Genomic DNA, 24,007 nt, shown 5'->3' with positions numbered 1-24,007 from the left:
TCTAAGCAGACCTTCAGTGCAGACAGGTGGGGGTGGGGGAGAGAGAGGCCCAGACAAGCTTGGCAGAAGGGAGAGAGTGGGAAGGGAGAGCTGAGTCTACTGCTGTCTCCCTCACCAGCGACTCTACTCTCAGGACACTCCACCCCAGTATTTCCAGCAGCTAACTCCCAAACTGTCCTGCTAAACTGAGCAGCAAGCAGGGGCAGATTATCCAATAGGCAAGGTAAGCACGGTGCTTATCGTGCTTATCAGATCATCTGTAGTGAACAATTTCACATCACTGATGTGGTGAAACCCATGTGAAATTGTTCACTGCAGATTAGTAAGTAAGCACAAGTAAGTCCATGCTTACCTTGCTTACTGGGTCACCTGCCCCTGTCAGGGATTGTAAATTTGAAAACAGGCTTTGATTCTGTTGGAATGTGCTGTGGCGTTGGGAGAGAGAGACATGCCAGCCACACCTAGAAGTAGAGTCTTTGATGTGGTGAAAAAATGTGAAATTGTTCACTACAGATGATCTGGTAAGCAAGGTAAGCACTGTGCTTACCTTGCCTATTGGATACTCGGCCCCTGGCAGTAAGAGAGGAGTTGTGATCAACATTGGAAGCCACATGGCCGCTCAGGACACCTGGGGGACAGCTGCATGAGATGGGACTGGATGGTACCTCTCCTCCCTGCAAAGTTTGGCTCCTGTGTCCCCTCTGCCCCTAATCCAACCAGCCCTCAGGCAGTCACAGCGAGTGTCATCTCATGGAATTGCAGACTCATGGAAAAACAGAACTCAACTCAAGAAGTATGTGCTGAGTGTCTACCATGTGCCAGGCACTGTTCTGGCACGGAGGAGACAGCGTAAAAAATAAAAAGACTAAAAACTCAAATTCTCATGGAGTTTACATTCTGCTGGATGGGATCGCTGGAAATGAATATGCTCTTGTTTCCTTTTGTGGAAGAAAAAGTATAAGGGATCACGCTCCAGCTGTGAGCCTAACTCCGTCCTGGGACTTTTACATTCCTCATGTAATTCTCTCCCCCAACCACCTTACAGAGACCCTGGTGGTGTAGTGGTTAAGAGCTACAGCTGCAACCAAAAGATCGGCAGTTCGAATCCGCCAGGTGCTCCTTGGAAACTCTATGGGGCAGTTTTACCCTGTCCTATAGGGCTGCTAAGAGTCGAACTCGACGCAACGGGTTTGGTTTTTTTGGTTTTAACCACCTTACATCCTGCCTTAGTTATCTAGTTCTTCTATGAATACCACAAGTGGGTAGCTTTAACAAACAAATGTATTTTCTCACAGTTAGGAGGCTAGAAGTCCAAATTCAAGAAGCCAGCTCTAGGGGAAGGCTTTCTCTCTATGAGCTCTGGGGAAGGTCCTTGTCTCTTCAGCTTCTATTCCTTGGCTCCTTGGTGATCTCCTTGTGGCAGGGTGTCCATCTTCCCCCATCTCTGCTCCTTTAATCTTCTCCTTTTCTATCTCAAAAGAGATTTACTCAAGACACACCCTACACTAATACTGCCTCATTAACATAACAAAGAAAACCCATTCCCAAATGGGATTATAACCACAGGCATAGGGGTTAAGATTCACAAAACATATTTTTGGAGGACACGATTCAATCCATAGCACACCCTCATTCTACAGATGAAGAAATTGAGGCTCAGAGAAGTGTAGTAAAATGCTCAAGGTCACAGAGCTAGTAAACTATAAATCCCAATCCTAAACTATGGACTTTAGTTAATAATAATGTATCAATATTGGTTCATCAATTGTAAGAAATGTACCACAGGAATGGAAGCTGTTAATAAATGAGTGCTGGTGGCACAAAAGTTAAGCGCTCGGCTGCTAACCTAAAGCTTGGTAGCTTTAACCCATCCAGCAGCTCCACGGGAGAAAGACTTGGCAATCTGCTTCCGTAAAGATTGTTGTTGGCATTAGGTTCCATCGAGTTGGTTCCAACTCATAGTGACCCTATAGATTACAGCTTTGGAAATAGTTCTCTTGGGACCTAATGCCACTAATAGCTTCCTTACATCCATGGGGTAGGTCTGCTGTGTCACACGGGGTTGTTATGAGTCGGAATCGACTTGACAGCACCCAACAACCACAATAATAATGGGGAAACAGTGTTCAGGGGGTAAGGAGGCATATGGGAACTCTCTGTACTTTCTGCTCAATTTTTCCCTAAACTTAAACTACTCTAAAAAATAAAGTCTATTAAAAAATAAATAAATGCTCAAAAAAGAAGACAAGCGATAGCCTCCCAAGACAAAAGGCAATATACGTGCTGCTGGCATGTGGGCAGAGCATGTTACCTACACTCTGGGAAGGTGTTTCTGGTGAGCTATTTACTTCTTGGTCAAAAATATCTTCCACCGAGGCAGGCTGGAGCTGCCAGGCCACCTGTCTCTGGAGAATGCAATCTCCCAGGTTACTGCACACTGACTGGTCTCCATCTTCCTCTGTTTCCCCAGGATCACAAAAGGGCCACAGCTTTTGTAAAGGGGATCCTGTAACAGAACTCCAGTGCTCCCTGTCCCTGAGTGACCAGATGTCACTCTTCCCCACTCTGGAAAAACAAGTATGCCCCTGGCTGGCCCCCATGACAACTGCCAATGGGTTTGCTTCAAAAGCGGCCCCTCTCACACACAGACCACCCTCCCAGACTGCCATACAGGCACCTCATGCCTCTGACCCCAGCTTCCCTCAGAGCCCAGGAGGACACAGAAAACCCCAGAAGTCCAGGGCCAGACACGCAAAATTCTACTGGATGAGTATCTATAACCCTCTTCCCCGAAACCAGGAGTCAGCAAACATTTTCTGTAAAGGGCCAGATGAGAAATATTGTAGGTTTTGTGGTCTAAGAGGCAAAATCAAGGATATTCTGTAGGCACTTACGTATCAAGAGAGAAAACACATTTCCACAAATTCTTTTCAATCATTTAAAAATGTAAACAAAAAATGCATTCTCAGATTGCGGGCTGTACAAAAATAGGCAGCTGGTGGAATTTGGCCCACAGGCCAGAGTTTGCTGACCCCTGCCCTATACTCTCTTAGAGGAAGAAGCCACAGGTGGGTAAATGTTATATTTCTATTGGGAAAGGAAAGCAATTACTGTAGGATCAAAGTCAGAGCCACAGACAGGGAGGAGAAAGGAGGGAGGGAAGAAATCTGGGAGGCAAAGTCTGAAAGAGAAACTTAAGGAAGTTTGGAGGGGAAAAGGCGAGATTTTGAAGACAGTGGTTATGATAAGAGAAAGACAGCGAGTAAGAGGGTAAGAACGAGAGAGAGAGCGAGAAAAGAAGATTTTACTATGTTTGCTGAGCTTGACGAATGAAATTCCCCCAGGGACTAGAGTAAATATTCAATGACTTTGCAATTTTTGTGGACACTGGACTGATTTTCTTTCTTTTTTGTGTATGATACCATGCTGAGGTAGGGCTCACAAGCGGAGGTGACTTTATACGGGTCTCCCGCTCCACCACCACCACCACCAAGCCACGAGCTCTGCTCACCCTCGGCCTTTCTGTCCTAGCCAGCCCAAACAATCTGTTTGCCTGCACACTCCACGCCCTCACAGGTCACATCCCTCCAGCAGGAACACGCTCCCTTCCCCTCCACCCTCCCCTGCCCCACCCATTCTGGTCATCCTGCCTTTGGGAGATTCTCCCTGGCCCCAAGACTGAGTCCTGTGCTCCCACTGCACCTTCTGCAAGCCCTCTGAAAACCTAAGTGCCCCTCGGGGTCCTTACCTTTAAAAGGGGGCCACTGCTGCCTCCCACTGTGGAAAATGAGGCGGCACAGAAGAACACACTTTGCAAACCGTAAGGGGCAGGCTGCGTGGTCGCTGTTAGTGCATTTGGTTCCAAGGGGCCTATTTTTGATCACCTTCTCTGCGTCCCCCTCTCCAGGTGACCATTCTGTACTGAGAACCAGGTATCCACACAAACAGAAACACTGTTACAGGGAGGAGTGAGGTATGTTTATGAATTAGGTATCTGCTTCAGGCCAAACAACAATTTCATCAGCTGGGGGTGGAGGTTGTGGGGGTAGGGGGCCCTGACTTCTATATTAAAGTCTCCCCTTATTCCAGGTAATTCTTTTCACATAGCAGGAAATTCTGAGAAGCAGATACCTCCCCTGAAGGAGCAGCTTCCAGCCTGCTACCCTCTCCAGCTCTGCTCATAATGTCAGCTGAAACCACCTCCTACAGTTCTTAAATAAAACAACCGTCTGGTTGACTGTAATTAAGCATATTCTACAGCCTTGGCGAGCCTGGCATCTGCACCTGCCACTGGGATCGCCTTTCTCGAGGCACCTGTCCGCGGCAGTCATAGTGCCCTGCTCGCGCGCTCCCCTATTCATCCCCACGCCGACACTTCCGCACGGCGCCGCCCGCGCGCCTCGCACCGCCCTAGCGCACCAGAGGAACAGATGGAGCAATCATCCTCCTCATTCCGCCATAAGGACCCCCGCTGCTCTGGGGAGAGATGTGGTTGTAAGACACATAATTAGACAAGTCAATGGACAATGCCGCGTATTAGAGGGGGTGGACTTGCCTAACGCAGAACAGGCGCTCTCATTTATCGCGGGCGCATTGAAGCTAGGCGCTCAGCCCCGCCCCAGCGCAGCGGGCTGCATCCTGGGGTGTGCGCCACCGGCCTACCCCCTTAGCTTCAGTTTCCAGGCCTCTCAAACAACATCTCACCTTTTTTTTTTTTTTTTTTTAAAACGCCGTGCCAAGATGATTTATGCACCAACAATGCCATTCATGTGGAAGTGTCCTCCATCAAATTTCCACGCTCCGGGGGCCAGCAGGTGCCCTCAGCCTGTGGCGGCAGACAGTGGCAATCTTGGCTCTGGATTGGCCCATCCACCCACAACCCCCTCCCCTGCACTCCACGGTGGAAGTGATTCCAGAAAAGCCAACTAGAATGGACACACCTTGGGATTCACCCTCTCCTCTCCTGAGGAGTCAGGTGACCTTGGGTGTCCAGGCCTCTACAAGGGACAGCACATAAAGCTGGTAAGAGCACACCTTCCGAGTCAAAGATCTTGGTTTGGAATCCAGGGCTGACCTTTGTGCAGTGTGACCTTAGGCACCTCTTGAACCGTGGTCTCCTCTCCTGTATAAAGGGCATAATCTTTTCCTCACAGGCATTTGTGGAACAAAGTATGTTTGAGCTGAACTCCTTGGTAGAACTCAGAGGCTCACTCAGGTAGCTCAGAGAACGAGGGTGTGTCAGTTCAGTCCTCTGGGAAGCAGGTGCCAAAATGGAATTAGAAGTGGGTGTGGGAGACCTGGTTCAATTCCCAGCCAGTGCACCTATGCGCAGCCACCAATGTCTGTCAGTGGAGGCTCATGTGTTGCTATGATGCTGAACAGGTTTCAGCAGAACTTCCAGACTAAGAAGGACTAGGAAGAAAGGCCTGGTGATCTACTTCTGAAAATCAGCCAATGGAAACTGTATATGGGTCATAACACTTCAATCCACAACCAACCATGGGGATGGTGCAGGACTCGGCAGCGTTTCGTTCTGTTGTGCATGGGGTCGCCGTAAGCTGGGGGCCGACTTGACAGTAGCTAACAACTCATCTATGAAGGATAAAGGGGGAGGACACGGGAGGGGCGGGGAGGGCAAGGCCAGAAGGAGGATTGAGTAGGGAGAGCCCCAGACTGTAGTGCCGCTCTGAGAAAGTCCTGGAGGGCTGATGAGGAGCCCCAGAGCAAAGACCACCTGCTAGAGGGGTCCCACGTTGGGCAGATTGGCCCAGCTCTAGCGCCTTACAGAGGCCAGTCATTGGCTGGGAGCAGCCTAGGGATGAGCTGCGTGTGAACACCGCAGGGAGTCATGGAGTGGAAGTGTGGCATCTGGAGGCTGTCAGCTCACCACACTCCTTGCAGCAGTTCTCTCCTCAAGGGAGAGCGGAGTGGTACACCCCGATGGCTACCCCCAGGGGTTTTGGTGAAAAGGGTGGCAAGCATTTTTCATTGCTATACTGGGTTGAGTAGTGTCCCGCCACAATTCATGCCCACCTGCAACCGGTGAATGTGACGATATTTGGAAATAGGGTCTCGGCAGATTTAATTAGTTGAGAGGAGGTCATGCTGGATTAAGGTGGGTCCTCAATCCAATGACTGGTGGCCTTATATGAAGGCCACGTGGAGGCAGAGATACGCACAGGGATAAATGCTGTGTGATGACAGAGGCAGAGATTGGAGTGATACAGCTACCAGCCAACGAGTGCCAGCAGCCACCAGAAGCTAGGAGAGAGGCATGAAACTGAGTTTCCCTCAGAGCATCCAGAACTTCTAGCCTCCAGAACTGTGAGAAAGTAAATTTCTGTTGCTTTAAGCCACCCAGTTTGAGGTACTTTGTTGTGGCAGCCCTGGGAAACTAATACAGTTGCCTTCCTGGTTTTGTCCCCCCCGCCCCCACCTAGCAAAGCACCCGTGACTTGGCCCCTACTTCCAGAGATGGCCATATGACACTGGCAAACTGTGAATGATTCCGTGTTTTTATCTAAACTGATCCAAATAGAGTAAATCTGTGGACATGTCCTGGGGATGCTGGGACACAGATAATCTCTTTTCTCATGGATGTTAAGAAAGTAGGTAGCTATAGGGGCTACTGGCAACCATCTTGGGACGTGAGAGGTGTCCAAATTGGGATGAAGTCAACACTGAGGATGGTAGAGTAGGGAAACCACAAGAAACAGGGGCTTTGGTCACATTGTTGAGCAGCTGGGTCAAGCCTCTCCTGAAATCCACTCTATTAGTAGACTTCTCAGTTCATGAGCTAACCAATCCTCTTTACTGTTTGAACAGTTGTGTTAGGTTTCCTGGTACTTGCAAGAAAGGTCCCAGAGCTAATCATCAAAAAGAGAAATGGGTGTCCTCTGAACTCCAAGAGGAAGCACAGGCCTAGAGTCAAGCTTTAAGAGACTGAGATTGATGAAATGGTGGAATAGGGATCCAAGGCTGCTCTTGGGATGTCAGGGTGGGAATGTCTGAATCGTCACTTCAGAGAGAAAAGGACTTGACTCCTGTGTCTGCATCCTTTTGTGCCCATCTGCTCCTTTTTCCACAACCAGGTGGTGTCCTCACCCTCCTCTGTCTTTTCTCCACTGCGCAGATCCTTCTAACTCCCATTTCTTCTCCTTCCTAAACTGCATTTGCTCAAGACTGACTCCAGGTCTACTTTGAGACTTCTCTCAGTGTATCTCCTCACTTTCAACATCTGCTGGCAAGGAAGTGCCTGACCCTCTCTGCATTTCCCAATTCAAATTTCTGAAAGCACAAATCTGATGATCCCAGCTCTTGCCCGTTTAGACAGCCCCAGAGACTCCGATCCCATCGCTGGGAGAGGGGGCTGGGCATTAGTCATTTTTAAAACTTTCTCAGATGGTCCAAGTGTGCACTCAGAGTTGCAAGCCCCTGGATTAACTGGCCAGGCTTTCCAGATCAGCTGCTCTCACAGCCTGTCCTTGGGTCAAGGTCAGTCCAGATCCAGTCAGCTAAAGGGAGAGCCACATGGTCTAAACACACCCAAAGCCTCCTCCAATGGTAGGGTCTGTGCCTATAGGAAAAGCTGCTGAGCAGAAGCACCTACAGAATCTAGAATCTAGGCATCCGTGCTTGGCAAATACTCTCAAAACAGGAAAATCCTGATAAATCAAATTTACCTCTGAGAGTCATTACAATAAAACTACATAAACGCAGCTAGGAAAAGTGATATTTGGGGAGACTCTTTAATGACATGGGACAATATTCATGACCTCATGTAAAGAGAGAAAAAAGAGGCATAAATTTATGTAGTGCAGGATTCCACTTTTGCTTAAAAAATGTGTATATATATGTATACACACACATACACACACACACACAGGAATAAAAGACTGGAAACACAGGTGCTGAAAAGGTAATTGTGGTTCTTCAATCTAGAAAACTTCTTTTATTCTTGAAATAATGTCTGTATTTTTTGATCTTAACAGGCTTTTATGAAGTGATAGCTCCGGTAGAAGAGCGGCTGGTTTGGTAAAGCTGTATATGCAAAATTACACATCGGCAGCCTTATGACAACAGCCCTCTGCACCTTGGCCCAGTATTTTGTTTCTAATTTCAATTTTATAGAAATCTGAATACAGAACTCTGGCACCCGCTGCCCTAAGAAACAGCCTGGTTGGAATCGCTCTTCTCTGCTCCAATGCCTTGTATTCAAGGCTCTTCCAGCAGGACTGGATGATGCCTACCATGTCAGGGGGCACGGTCCAGAGCAGGGCTTTGGGGGTCCCCGCCAGCAGACCTCCCACCTGCCAGCTGATCTGAGCCTAGAGGGCAGTGAGTTGAGAACACGTGGGGCTCTGGGTTGGGGAGGGACAGCAACAGGAAAAAACAGAACATATGTGCACGATTAGGCCAGGACACCAGGAGCCCAGGTTGGCCGGGAAGGAGAAGGAAAGGCGCACAGGATCTTCCGTGTTAAAATGTTGGCAGGAATCACATTCAAAGTAACAGGAGAACCAAGACTTGTCGAACCAAGAGAACACAGAGGGACTTGGCCTTGCTGTGCTCAGCGGGGATCCCTAGACAGTAATGAGCTAGCAAGGGTTTGAGGGCACTTACTCATTTAAGCCGTTCAGTTGTCACCTCTGTTGGTTATTTGCTTGGTTTGGTTTTTCTTTCACCAGCTGTCATTTGAAAATGTTCTGTAGACACAGCATTGTGGTAGGTGTTGTGCAGGATTCAGAGTTGAAACAGATAATGGAGCTTGTGCTCTGGGAAAGGAGGTAGGAGCCATGTATGCACCCAGAGCAGCAGGGACCCGGGGAGACTGTTATACATTGTTATAAGAGTTCAGAAGAGAGAAATATTGTTTCTAGCCAGGAGGAGCGAAGGGCAACCTCCTGGAGGAAGTGGTGTTTGAACAGGGGCCTTGAAGGATGGGTGAAATGTAAACATATGCAAGCTAGCCTGAATGGAGGAAAGCAAGCAAGGTAGGAGGAAACGTCAAGGTGGGAAAACACAGAAACACAAAGTACGTATGGGAAACATACATACAATGAATACTTAAGCATGTATTGTGGGCCAGGCTCAAGAGACACACTGGGTTGCAGTGGAGCTTCTGTTTTCAGAGGGCTTCTGGGCTGCTGGCCAAACTACTGGAGCCATGAGTGCTTCAGGCCAGTTGGCGCTGGTCAGGTGGCTGGAAGTGGGTCTCAAGTCAGCCCTGTTCCTGCTGCTCCTTCCCCAGTGCTCACTCCAAGGAAATGCATCCCTGGAAACAGCATCAACAAGAACAGCATGCCACTGCGAACACTTAAAACACGGGAGACACAGAGCCTTCCGCACACGGTCCTCGCTAGGGCAAAGCTCGCACGGCAGAACCGCTGCTCCCAGCGTGTTTAAGGCAAAGCAACAGCAGACACATATAGCAAGATCTCTCCTGGAGGTAAAACTCGTCTTCCTTTTTATTTTTTCAAGTGCTGAGGCATCCGATTCCACATTCATCCTTTTCCTCTAGCTTATCTCTTGGTGACTTTGGAGAGCAGTCTTTCTTATCTCGGAAACAAATGGCCTCCACCGAGAGCTCCAGACAGCGGAGTCATTTATCTGTTTGACATGTGTTTCCCTGTTTGTTTTCTCCAGCCTTGAGACAAGAGTTGTGTCAACTGTGGATGACTATGCCCCAGTCACTTGAGAGGCATGAATCAATTTCCCAGCTGCATTTATCACTCGCTGCCTTAAATCAAGTCTAATCAATGCTTCCTTCACCTGGTAAGGATTGAAACTATATATAACACCTTCAGAAAACTGGCGGGAAAGGGAGCCAGCCACAAACACAAATTCCCTCAGGGACTGAGATAGAATGATGTTAAGGAAACATTTGCAATATCTGATTTCCTTTCATGGAGATGCCTGACTAAACAGTCAGGGAGGTTTGCATGTGTGAAGCTTAACTTGAATTTACCCTACGTGGGATATCAGTATATAGACGATTTTATACAGGGGTGAGTTCTGCACCTTTAAACATTTTATAAGGAATATGTTCTGAGGCTTTGGTGTATTTTTTATACTTTTGTTCCTATATTAAGTTATTAAGTCATTAACTTATTTCTATTTCTCTTAGAGGAATCTGTTTTGGCATCAATGATTCACTAGGTCAAGTTCCAGTTACAACATACAAAAATCTCTCCATAACAAAATACATATCCAGCAGCCCCTCTGATTTAAAATACCAGTGTTTATAAAATCTTAGACCTGAGAAAACTTGGCCTTCTCTCTCCTCCCCCCAACTCTTCGTAACAGAATTTGATCCACACAACCACAGTAGATTTGTCATTAGCAGGTATGAAAACCATCCCCCAGCTGTTCAAGCCATTTAGAATATGGTAGAGAGAGCAGCCCTGTCTCATTTGTAAATTAATCTTGTGCCAGTTACAGGCACCTACCTGCGACATGCCCACAGCCAGGCCCTCCATTATTCTTCAAGGATAATGGGAGAGGAAAGAGTGGACAAGAGACAAATAGGTTAATGATTATGCAAACCCAGAAGATGAGGCAATGCTGTGATTCACTGATATAATTAATATTTCTATCTAATCTGCTGAACTGTGTAGACTTTTAACACTAGCATACCTCTGAAGTGATAAACAGGGCAGACTCACATTTTCAGAGTCCCAGCTCCCCCAGCGACCTGTTGCCAGGTAGGTAGTTGAATCCATCCCTGTTAGGTTCTGGGAAGTCAGACAATAATAATAAAGCCTTATGTTGGTGTAATGCTTTTCAGTTTATAAAGTGTTTAGAACATACAGTTTCATAATCCTGTAACATAAGCAAGAAAAGTAGTTGTGATTCCGTGTTTCAGATGAAGAAAAAGGTTCAGAGGCTGGCGTGCCCCTCCTAGGTGAGTCTCAACTGCGCTGAGATGCTGAACTCAACTCCTTGTCTTGTCAACCCCAAAGCCTTGGTTCTTCCCACTACGCTGTGACTAGGCATCACTGAGGTCTCCTCCCTGTTCTTTCCCCAGCTTATGTTTCTCTCATCGCCCAGGGTTCTTGGGAAACTCATATGGTTATGTTGTTGTTGTGTGTGCCGGTGAGTCGATTCTGACTCATAGCAACCCTGTATGACAGAATAGAACTGCCCCATACGGTTTCCTAGGCTAAAATCTTTACTGGATCAGATCACCAGGTCTTTTCTCCCATGGAGCAGCTGGTGGGTTTGAACTGCCAACCTTTCAGTTAGCAGCCAAATGCTTAACCATTGTGCCACCAGGGCTCCTTCATGGATACAGGAGATCCCTAAAGTTGCTTGACAGATGTCCAGCTTAAAAAAAATAAAAGGCAGCACCATTCGACATGTTTCGAGTTACAAGCATGGTATAGTCTTCTTCATCCATCTTAAACAAAGTAAGGTGATACAACAAAGCTTTAGCCCCCTGTGAACAAAGAGGGTAAGGGAAACACTATGGATGTGGAGTCTGAAATTAAAGGGCCCACTCACGTTGTCTGTAATGCACACAAGCATTGTTTAATGAGCTCCTTTGCTTTAGGATGTTTGGGAAGGGCCATGTTTGCTCATTCTTTCAGGAAGGGAATAACAGGTTTTTCCACCCAAGACAAGTCCACCAAAGTCAGTTCTGTCAAGATTCATAAGTAAGGACAGAAGCTGATGGAAAGAAGAAAACTTCCATGGCTTTAACATTTTAGACCAGAGCGGATTTGCTCAACTTGACTTTAGTAGAAGTAAATGAGGGGAGTAACGGATAATGCTTCCTCAAACTGGCTTCAGGTAATGTAGTACTGAGGAGACGTGAATTTTCAGTGGTCGTAGGGATTTTGAAGCTCTCCGGGGAGCCTGAGAAAGTCTTGAACACATTCTGACAATGCTGATGTAGTCTTTCAGGAGTTAACATGCATGTCAAATGGTAAAGTCACCCTAACTATCATGCTTATACAAACTGGAATTTATATTGGAAATAGAAAGACTCACAAGCCCAAAGTAAAAGGGATCATAGCCTTCCATGAAATAAAAATGCTACTGAAATTAATATGTACCAGTCTCATTTCCTTTCCAAAGCAAACTGGTTTATTTCATTTGTTCATTCATTCAACAAATATTTATGAAGACCTGAGAACATGGGAACTAAGACTCAGTGGTAACAAGACACACCCTGCTCCCTAGGACCTTACACTCAAGTGCAAAAATCTACATTTAAAAAAAATGGGAGATTTATGCTTTCAGTCAAGACGGAATCATAGGAACCAGGTTTATCCTCCCACCTGATACACCAAAAAACAAAACAAAACAGAAACAACACGCGAAACAATGGCTTTCAAAACACTGAACATCAGGCTTCAGAAGACAGGGATCCTGAGGGATGGGAAACAAACAAGGTGAGCCTACGACTGTCCCACTTACTGCCTTGAAACACTTTGCAGGCTCCACAAAGACGGACAACTCAGGGAGAACCCAGGGGCCCCCCAGAGTTCAGGAGACAGAACTGAGGGTTTGGGAAAACCAAGGCAGCTAGAGTTCACAGGACAGAGTACCAGAGAGGTGAAAGCTGCACAGAAAACCCCAGAGACCAGCAGAGGGTCCCCCTTGAGTATTCAAGAGAGTACTTATTGCTCAGGGCATATAAGAGAGGAACTATCTGAGGCCGGGGAAAGAACTGCCTGAAAGGGCGAGCAGGGACAGCACTCGGCACTCACACAGGGCCGGGGACAGCACCTATTACTGTCAGCCAGGCTATAGAAACTCTTAATTCACAGGGTACTGGGTAGAGTACTCAGAAGACCTTGCCTCAGTATTGGGCATAATTGCTATAGATGGAGCACTCCTGCAGACCTGACTGACAAATTATAAAAGCAAGACCCAAAAGGATCAAACTATTTCTGAGTAACTTAACTGAATCTCCAAAGAAAGGAATAGTTATAGGAATATATATCCAGCACCCAACAAAGTAAAATTCACAATGTTTGGCATCCATCCAATCAAAGATTACAAAGCATATAAAGAAGCAGAAAAACATGTCTCATGATGAAGAGAAAAATGAGTTTGATACCGACCCAGAACTGATCTAAATGTCAGAATTAGTGAATGTTAAAAGAGTTAGAATAACTATATTCTATATGTTCAAAAACTTAAGTTGATGCATAGAAGATGTATTTTTTAAAAGAAGAAAAAGAAAAACAAATCCAATGTCTAGAAATGAAAACTCCAATGTCTGAGATGAAAAATACACTGGATGGAATTAATGAAGATTGGATACTATAGAAGAAAAGATCAGTGAACTTGAAGAGATGACAATAGAAACTATACAAAAAACGGACAGAAAAGTATTTAAAAAATAAAGAGAGTATCAGTGATCTGTGGGACAACTTCAAGTGGAGGATATACATAATTAAGAGTCTCCAAAATGAGAGGGGGGAACAAAAATATCGATGGCTTAATACTCTCCATATTTTATAGAACTATAAACCTAAAGATTCAAGAATCCCAACAAACCCCAAGCACAAGAAATATGAAGAAAATTACACCTAGGCACATCATAAAAAATTGTTTAACACCAGTAATTAATACTTTAAGAGCAGCCAGAGAAAAAACACACATTACGTACAGAAGACCAAAGATAAGGATGACAACTGTTTACAAAATGTTATTTATAATAGCATCAAACAATATGAAATATTTATGGATAAATATGATTAAAAAAAGATGTAAAAGACATATATGTTGAAAACTACAAAACACTGCTGAGAAATTAAAGATCTAAATAAATGGAGAACTAGACCATATACATGGGTTGGTAAACTCAATATTGTTAAGGTGTCAATTTTACCCAAACTGATCTATAGATTCAAAAGGGAAAAAGGATACACACATAGACCAAAGCAACAGAATAAAGAGTCCAAAAATAAATCGACAATTGGTCGATTGGGTTTTGACAAAGGTTCAAAGGGAAGTCAATACAGAAAGGATAGTTTTTTTTCAACAAATGACATCAGAAGAGCTGAAAGAAAATGAATCTCAACCTATACCTCATACTTTATTAAAAAATTAACTCAAAATTGATCATAAACCTAATTGTAAAGCCTAAAACTGTAAAACTTCTAGAAGGGAAACTGGGGAAAACCTTTGCAACCTTAGGTTAGGTAAAGCTTTCTAAGATACAACACCAAAAGCACAATCCATAAAAGAAAAATCTGATCAACTAGACTTCATCAAATGAAAGATACTTTGAAAGATACTGTTAAGGGAATGAAAAGACAAGCCACAAAGTAGGAGAGAATATTTGCAAAGCATGTTATCTCATAAGGGACTTATACCCAGAATTGATAAAGAATTCTCAAAACTCAAAAAAAAGAGAAGAAACAATCCACCTTAAAAAATGGGCAAAAGACAAGAGACAGACAGGGCTGCATAAACCAGAGACTCCATCAGCCTGAGACCAGAAGAACTAGATGGTGCCCGGTTACCACCAATGACCAACCTGACAGGAAATAAAACAGAGAGTCCCTGACAGAGCAGGAAAAAGGTGGGGTGCAGAACTCAAATTCTGGTAAAAAGACCAGACTTAATGGACTGACTGAGACTGGAGGAAGCCCAGAAAGCAAGGCCCCCAGACTTTCTGTCAACCCAGAACTAAAACAACTCCTGAAGCCAGCTCTTCAGACAAAGATTAGACTGGACGATGGGACATAAAATGATACTCGTGAAGAGAGTGCTTCTTAGCTCAAGTAGATACATGAGACAAAATGGGCAGCTCCTGTCTGGAGGTGAGATGAGAAGGCAGAGAGGGTCAGGAGCTGGTTGAATGGACACGGGAAATCTGGGATGGAAAGGAGGACTGTGCTGTCACATTACAGGGAAAGCAGCTAGGGTCACATAGTAATATGTGTATAAATTTTTGTATGAGAAACTGACTTGCACTGTAAACTTTCACTTAAAGCACAATAAAAAAAATGGGCAAAAGATTTGAACAGACATTTCAACAAAGATACGGGGATGACAAATAAGTATATGAAAAGATGCTCAACATCATTAGTCTTAAGGAAATGCAAATTAAAACCACAATGAGACACCACTACGTGCTTCTTAGAATGGTTTAAAAATGAAAAAGACTGGCCATACCAAGTGACAATAAGAAAGTGAAGAAACTGGGACTCTCATGCACGCCTAGTAGCAATGTAAAATGGTACAACCACTCTGGAAAACAGTCTGACAGTTTCTTAAAAAGTTAAACACATACCTACTACACCAAAACCAAACCTGCTGTCAAGTCTATTCTGACTCATAGCGACCCTACAGGACAGTAGATCTGCCCTATATACCTACTATATGACTCAGTTATTTCACTCTTACTTACCTAAGAGAAATGAAAGTATATGTCAACACAAAGACTTGTATACAAACATTTATAACAGCTTTATTTGTAAAAGCCCCAAATTGGTAACAACCCAAATGTCTATCAAATAGTGAATGGATAAATCTATTCAATGAACTACTCAGCAATTAAACAGATAAAACCCCTCTTAATACATGCTACCACATGGATGAATCTCAAAATATACTGAGTGGAATAAGCCTGACATAAAAGAGTATATATTACATAATTCAATTTATATAAAATTCTAGAAAATGCAAACAAAATGTAGTGACAGAAAGCAGATCAGTGTTTGCCTGGGAAATGGGGGTGGGTGGCATGTGGGGAGGGGCAGGAGAGAAAGGTTACAAAGGAGCACAAGGACACTGGGGATGATGGGTAAGTTCATTATCTTGATTGTGGTGATGGTTTCACTTGGTATATACACATGTTAATGCTTTTCAAATTGTATAGTTGAAATATGTGTAATCTATTGTATGTCAAGTACATCCCAGTAAAGCTATTAAAAATATTAATGGACTCCACATTCTAGAGATTCTGGCAGTAGAACTATTATTTTCATCTTCAAATATTAATTACTTTTGTACATACTTTGTTTTACTTTGGTAAAAACACTTTTGAACTTTATTTTTAAAGCTGCAACAAGGAAAGCAAAGGGTATAAACAAACATTAGCTCACTGAAAAACAATGTTATATATACTAAAAAAAAGTACAGGGTGAAAATGAGGAATTCTGATTCACAGATGCAACCAAATCTGACATGATTCTTGACAAGGAATAAGACCACTTGGAATCAATGAATAGGTGTCTGCCGGTCGTCTCTTTCCTGCACACTGCTGTGGTTTCCAGCAACCGAGCCCTCGGCCTCAGAAATCTGGACTATGGTTTTCAGTTGGTCTTCCAGCTCCTCTATTAAAGGCCCAGACCTTCCTGGAGCACAAGAAAGGGCAAGTGGTTTCCCCTGACTGCCCTCAGACCTCAGGAGGGCCATGTTTCTGCATACCTCAACACCATCAGTAAGCAGGGCACTGCTTTCTTCAAGAAGGGGACCCTGCAAAGAACCTGCTGTCTTGGATCCGTTCTCTTGGCGCTCGTCTTGTTCTGAATCTGAGTCTTGGGTTGTGGAGGATGAGGTGCTGTCCGATTCCTCCAAATCACTTGCCTCAGGACTGCAGCAAGGTGTCTGCTGCCTGGAAGCTGAGCAGGCTGCTTTTAATGCAGTTTCTTCCTCCTGGACAAGAAGGGCCGCCGTTTCCAGTTCTTCCAGTTCGAATCCCAGCTGGGCCTTTGTAAGAGAGTCTTTCTTTAAGGCTTCTGCAAGAGCTGCCAATTTTTTGGACCTTGAAAAAAATATATATACAAATTTAATGTTAGGACTATTCATTAAATTGTCTGAGGACAACAGGGTACACTGCTTCAAAAAAACAACAAAATAAAGTTGGAGCCATACTTTACATGCTACACCAGGATAAATTCCAAATGAATCAAAGATATAAATGTAAAAAGGGAGAGTATTATTAAAGTACTATGAGGGAACATTGGAGAATTCCTTTGTGAGCCTAGAATAAGGAAGGCCTTTCCAACAATGACTCAAAATTCAGAAGCCATGAAAGAAAAGACTGACAAATCCAACTAAATAAAAATCAACAGGTTCTGTAGGGCAAAAAGTCATCATAAGTAAGGTCAGAAGACAAATGTAAAATTGTTAAAAAGATTTGCAACTCGTATCACAGACCAAGGCCTCATTTCCCTAACAGAGTTCCTAAAAACAAAAGAGAAAACAAACATTTGATAACTCCGTGAGCAAAGCTGTGGGGAAAAAAGGTGCTTTCATACATTGTGGGAGGTTACGCAGGTACAACCCCTATGGAGGAGATTTTGGCAATAACTTTCACAACTGAAATATACATACCCTTGACCCAGCAATCCCACTTCTAGAAGTTTAGCACATGTAGCACATATACTTTCGAGTTTCTGGGTGGTACAAATAGTTAATGTATTTGACTGCTAAGTGAAAAGTTGGTGGTTCAGGTACACCCAGGGGCACCTTGGAAAAAAGGCCTGGCAATCTGCTTTAAAAAAAATCAACCATTGAAAATCCTATGGAGCACATTTCTACTCTGACACACATGGGGTCACCATCAGTCAGAATCGACTCAATGGCAACTGGTTAGCACATATGCTTGCTATATGACATACATACAAGGCTATTTATTAAGGCATTGCTTTAAAAAAAAATCGGGAAAACAAATGTCCATCAGTGATGGGACTGGTTAAGTAAGTCAGGGCATATTGATACAAAGGAATACTTCACAGCTATACAAAGAATGAAGCTCTCCACAGGCTAATCCAGATATACTGTTCAACTGTAACAACTAACACACTATATATATATACGCTGCTTCTTAGGGAATTAAAAAAAAAAAGGAAAGGAATAAAAACACATATTCGTATTTGCTTGTGTACTTATCAGTAGACTGGCGAGACGGGGGATGACAGAGGAGGGTGGAGAGAAGGAGACTGCACCACACATTGTTTTATATTTAAATCACGTGACTGTGATACCTGTTAAAAATTTTAAATGTACAAAAAAGAAAAAAGCACTATTAGAGAGCAGCATCGAATGCTTTTCTTTTTTTATCAGAAAGCCATTTCCTATGATTTCAGAGAATATTTTTCTCTGAATTACCTGCTAGATTTATAACATTACATTGCACTGAATAGGTAAAGCTTTTCATTATTGACTTTAATGCATTTAGTTGTTTTGTTTTTGTTTTTTAAAGAGGCAGCCTAAAGCATACTGAGTTCTCCAAACACCAGCTCTTTACTGTTCGAGAGAGGAAAATCTCCTGATGGGACAACGGAAAAAAATGCAGCCGTGAGTGAAAATGTAAGCGTGCTAATACAGCTTCTGTTGTCAAGTCAATTCTGACTCATGGTGACCCCATCTGTGTACAGCAGAACGCTCTGCAGGGTTTTTAAGGCTATGACCTTTCAGAAGCAGACCACCAGGCCTGGGTGGGTTCAAATCACCAACCTTTAGGCTAGTAGTAAAGCACTCAACCATCTGCGCCACCCTGGGAATTCTGACACAGCTTCTGGAAAAAACCAAACCAAAGCTGCTGCCGCTGAGTCGACTCCAACTCATAGCGACCCTACAGGTCAGAGTAGAACTGCCTCGTAGGGTTTCCAAGGAGTGGCTGATAGATTCGAACTGCCAACATTTTGGTTAGCAGCTGAGCTCTTTACCACTGTGCCACCAGGGCTTGCCCATGGCTTCTAGTTTTCCCCAACTCCAAAGATTCAGTGAGTATGCAAAACACTTAGCGGCTTTGAAACAAACTGGATAAGGGTGAGTTCACAAGATAAACTGCCATTTGTAAAAGTGCAGGCATAGTCCATCCCCTAATAATGGGAAAATGCGGCTTCAACTGAGCTGACATGAATGGATGGTGCAATGGGAACTACCGAACAAAGATGGTATTTTTCATCTAAGTGCCTAGATGTATAAGAGATCTTTTTTTCTCAAAATATTTAGAATAATAATAATCTTTATGAAAACAAAAATAATCAAACAAAAATAACAACCAGATGCCCCTGAGTCAACTCCAGGTCATGGCTATTCCGTGTGTGTCGGAGTACAACAGTGCTCTACAGGGTCTTTTCCTGCCGCTTCTTCACGGGTATAATCCCGGACACAGGAGCACCACCACAGTAAATGTTTCAGGGTGCAGCAGAGGCCCAGTGGGGTGAATCGGACAGAGGCAGCTGCCATCACTGATGGGCTACCTTTCTCTTAAGCAAAGAAAACTCTCAATTTCAGTGAAGAAATTTTCAGGGAGCTTAGAAAAGGGGAGTTGGCTAGGGTAAAGAGGAAAACGAAGGTCAGCGGGAGTCAATTCATGGTTCATCAAAGGGCTATAAAACCCAGGTTGAGCTTTTATTACATTTGAGACATTTTTAAAAGCATAGTTAGGGAATAAGATGGCTGCAATATAAGCTGTATCCATGTCCAAGGTAGACCACCATGTATTTTGAAATGCTGACTACCAGGTAAAGGATTTGGAGAGAGTTGGTGGGTCAGTTTAAAACATCTCTGGCCCAAGGCCCAGTCACCCTAGGAATTAGTTCACCACCATACTTCTCACTGAAGGGGGTCCTCTCTGGGTAGTGACACACAGCTTTAAGGGATAAAGACACATAAACTGGGGAAAGAGGACAATGCCTCTTTGTAAATTATATTAGAATAAAAATTTTAAAATAAAAGCTTTTACTTCCATGACCATACATGTTGCATTTTTAATAGCCACCACAAATACTTCCACAATATAGGAAAGATGATGTTCCACAAACATCACTGCTCTTGTTCCTAACAAAACCCTGTGTATTGGTTTTATTATTACCCTAACGCTACAGAGGAAACTCTGGTGGCATAGCGGTTAAGTAATATGACTGCTAACCAAAAGGTCGGCAGTTCGAATCCACCAGGCACTCCTTGGAAAACTCTATGGGGCAGTTCTACTCTGTCCTATAGGGTCACTATGAGTCGGCATCGACTCGACGGCAATAAGTTTGGTTTTTTTTTGGTTTAACGTTACAGATGAGGAAACAGAAACTCAGAGGAGTTACAGATCTGCTGAAACTTACCCGGCTAATAAGTGGCAGTCAAGACTGGAACCCAATCTGCTTCCTATCCCACCACAGACAGACAGCTGCCATCAAGACGACTCCAATGCATGGTGACCTTATATACAACAGAACAAAATGTTGCCTGGTCCTACGTCATCCCATGATTGCCAGCATGTTTGAGTCCATCATGGTTGCTATCGTGCCAATCCATTTCTCCAAGGGTCTCCCTAACCCTCGCTGGTCCTCTACTTCACCAAACACGATGTCCTCCTCCAGCAATTGATCCCTCCTGATGATGTGTCCAAAACAAGCGAGACCAGACAATGTTCTATGGTGATCCATAAGGTTCTCCTTGGCTAATTTTCAGAAGTAGTTCACTAGGTCTTTCTTCCTAATCTGTCTTAGTCCAGAAGCTCTGCTGAAACCTGTCCACCATGGGTGACCCTGCTGGTATTTGAAATACAAGTGGCACAGCTTCCAGCATCACAGCAACATGCAAGCCACCTCAGTATGACAAACCAACAGACAGGTGGATCCCACCATAGGGCCTCCCTTAAACACCCAGGGGCTCTAAAGACCACATTCCTTACTCCTTCTCAGTTTGAGCTCTACTCAGCATCTTCCAGTGAGCAAGTTCTGACCTGTACAAGGCCCAGAATTGCCCAAAGTAGCTGTGACTAACATCTTTAGCTTAGCAACCTTCAATGAAGTATATATGTAAGCTTTAAAATTACAGAGATTTAGAATAGGAGGGAAAAAAATTGACTTATTTTTATATTACTGAATATATTAACTACATCAATTCTCAAGTGGAAACCATTTAGATCTTTGTTGTTGTTTACTATAAAAGTATTACACGCTGTCTTTTATAACAGTATACATTTGGAATATCATAGCCCCTGGCTGGTAATCCTGACTCTTTTAAGAAAACATATATCCACGTATGGTGGGACTTAAAAAAAAGTGTTAGCTGCAACAGGTAGTCCTTTGAGAGTAGAAAGTGGGGAGGATGAACTATGTGACTCAAACAGGAAGTCAGGCCTATTACCAGCTGACATGAATTTTCATCCTTCAGGAAAACGTTTGTTTCTCACTTTTAGCATTCAAAACCCATTGCTATTGAGTCAATTCCGACTCATAGCAATTACACTATGTTTAAAGTGGTCCTTATTAATTGCACCACCTTCGTCAAATGAATCTATCTCTATTTCTTATTACCCCACTTTTAGTTGTCTAGTTTCTGAAACTAGTTGCCTAATTTACAAAATTAATATTAAACTTCTGAGAGAAACTAGAAGCTTACAGAAGATGCATTCTGAACTCTTCCCTCAAAACATGCTAAGAAAAAAGTGCTTAAAAATTTCAAAATATCATTGCTGTAGAATGTGACTCAATCGTCTGAGAAATGAAAGTTGGATTTGTTTTTATTCATTCATTTTACAGAGATAACTTAGCAATCACTGTTTGCAAAAAGGGGAAATTACTCCTTTGGGGAAAAAAATTAAGCCATGAAAAAGCAACATTTTTGTTCTTTCAACCAGTGGTGCAATTAGAGTTGGTTCTGTCTCTCGTTGTAAATTCTAGAATCTATTTCTGTAATGGCCTGTTATGGATTGAACTGTATCCCCCAAAAATGTGTCAGCTTAGCTAGGCCATGATTCCCAGTATTGTATGGTATCCCCCACTTTGTGATCTGATATAATTATCGTATGTGTTGTAAATCTTAAGCTCTATGATGTTAATGGAGCCCTGGTGGCGCAGTGGTAAAGAGCTCGGCTGCTAACCAAAAGATCAGCAGTTTGAATCTACCAGCCACTCTTTGGAAAACCTATGGGCAGTTCTACTCTGTCCTATAGGGTCGCTATGAGTCAGAATCGACTTAATGGCAAACGATTTGGTTTTTATGATGCTAATGAGGCAGGATCAGAAGCCATTATGTTAATGAGGCAGGATACAGTCTACAGGATTAGGTTGTATCTTGAGTCAATCTCTTTTGAGATATAAAAGAGAGAGGCAAGCAGATAGGAGAGGGACCTCATACCACCAAGAAAGAGCCAGGAGCAGAGCATGTCCTTTGGACCCGTGGTCTCTGTGCTGAGAAACTCCTAGGCCCAAGGGAAGACTGATGACACGGACCTCCCCCAAGAGCCGACAGCCTTTCCCTGGAGCTGGCCCCATGAATTCAGACTTCGAGCCTCCTAGACTGTGAAAGAATAAATTTGTTTGTTAAAGCCACCCACTTGTGGCATTTCTGTTATAGCAGCACTAGATGACTAAGACATGGCCTTTCCATTTCAGAAAGCACCTCACTTAGGGTAAGTTCGTCATTTTTCACTGTCATACTCAAAATGAACCAGGTGAGATCATGTCAAAAAGCCTTGTCAAATGACATTATTATTTCACAAGAGCTCTTACAAAAACCAGGTCCATTTTGATAAACTCAAGGAACACATAACACTGAGTTTACCAGCTGTACTTACAGCATGTATCTAAGTGAAGAACTTCTACTTGTTAAGAATGTATTAACTGCAGACTGAAGAGAACTCAGCATTTAAGAGACATGACAATAAGATCATACTAATGTCATATTTCAATAAAATGACACTCATACAGGTTTTTCTTACAATGTTAAGCTGCAATCCTACCATGTAATTTAAAAAGAAAAAAAAAAACCTTTCATTCTGTTTATATATGTGAGATAATGTCCTATTTAGAGGATTTTTTTTAAATTAAAGACTATGTTCTGACAAGTCAATGTAAATACAACTACTGTGAAAGAGTAACAGCAACAGCTGAAAGTACATGCCTTTAACATGGCTAAGCTGACATAAAATTTCCTCAGTTATTTAAAATTTGGTGACTGGATTAAAAAAAAAGAAAGGGATCCATAACCTTATGAAACAGCCAAAATAAAGTGCAAAGGGAGCCCTGAAATGTAGGAAAAAGAAAGCTGGGTATAAATAAAAAGCACACATCCTGTTTCTTGCTGTAGAGTTTTGTCTCAAACGATCAATCAACTTTTCACCACTTCCTGCAATAGCAGGTCTACTATAAATCTCGTAGTAACTGACTCAGTTTCGTTTCCTCTGTCAAAACCTGTTAACCAGCAAGGCATGACATACTGACACTAGAGCCAGCAACTGATAATGTGAGACAGGACTCCAGTGAGGCAATTCAAGAAACATTCCAGACCGGATCATGGAGTGTACTGGCTAACTTGGCTTTTTAATTCCAAAGGATACCACACATACATGCACCCACATACGCACGCGCGCGCACACACACACAAACAATCTCAGGTTCTATCTGGGACCAAACTTTCTTCTTAAAGGGCACTAATGATAATGACACAGAGTCATCACTCCGCTCTACTGGAAAGAACCGGTCCCAAACTTAAGAATCGCTCTGCCTAAAACACATTTAATGCTGCCTAATCTAAAAGGTGATGTTACAGCTTTAAGTAGAAGTTGCTAGTGAAACTCCTATCTTGAATGTTCTCTGAGAGTTGCCATGAAAAGCAAATTCCAGTTGATGCACACATGAACATAGCCTTATCTGCTATTATTCCCTAACAGTGTAAACCATTTCTAACTTAGTCATTAAGGGAAAAATTCTATCTCCTTGATCAAGAAACTACTGCATTAATACAGAAAAGATGGCAAAGTAAGAGTTATTTGAAGCATATTTAGTTTGGACCAATGAAATAACTTTTCTCTCAATTTCCAGCTAAACCTTATGCCGTTTTGTGGGCCTGTGCTGTGAAAAAAATCTAGGCCATGGACCCACCACCTGTCTGTCTGTCATATTGTGGTGGCTTGAGTGTTACTATGATGCTGGGAAGCTATGCCACCTGTACTTCAAATACCAGCTGGGTGACCCATGGTCAACAGGTTTCAGTGGAGCTTCCCGACTAAGATAGACAAGGAAGATAGGCCTGGCGATCTACTTTCAGAAATTAGCCAATGAAAACCCTATGGATCAGAACAGAA

At 43.4% G+C, this 24,007-nt stretch overlaps 1 protein-coding gene across 1 annotated transcript in view; it reads right to left on the bottom strand.

The window, feature by feature from the left end:
• Positions 1-15,788: 15,788 nt before the first annotated feature.
• The window catches only part of SHQ1 (SHQ1, H/ACA ribonucleoprotein assembly factor), a 128,495-nt gene continuing 120,276 nt past the window's right edge, over positions 15,789-24,007 (bottom strand). The window contains exon 11 of the mRNA XM_004372703.2: positions 15,789-16,729. Coding sequence (XP_004372760.1) covers positions 16,183-16,729 — 547 coding nt within the window. The 3' untranslated portion in view covers positions 15,789-16,182. The remainder of the gene's footprint in view (positions 16,730-24,007) is intronic.

This window comes from Trichechus manatus, unplaced genomic scaffold (genome assembly GCF_000243295.1).
Source record: "Trichechus manatus latirostris isolate Lorelei unplaced genomic scaffold, TriManLat1.0 scaffold00020, whole genome shotgun sequence".
Classification (NCBI taxonomy): Eukaryota; Metazoa; Chordata; class Mammalia; order Sirenia; family Trichechidae; genus Trichechus; species Trichechus manatus.
This window is presented reverse-complemented; position numbering and strand designations above follow the sequence as displayed.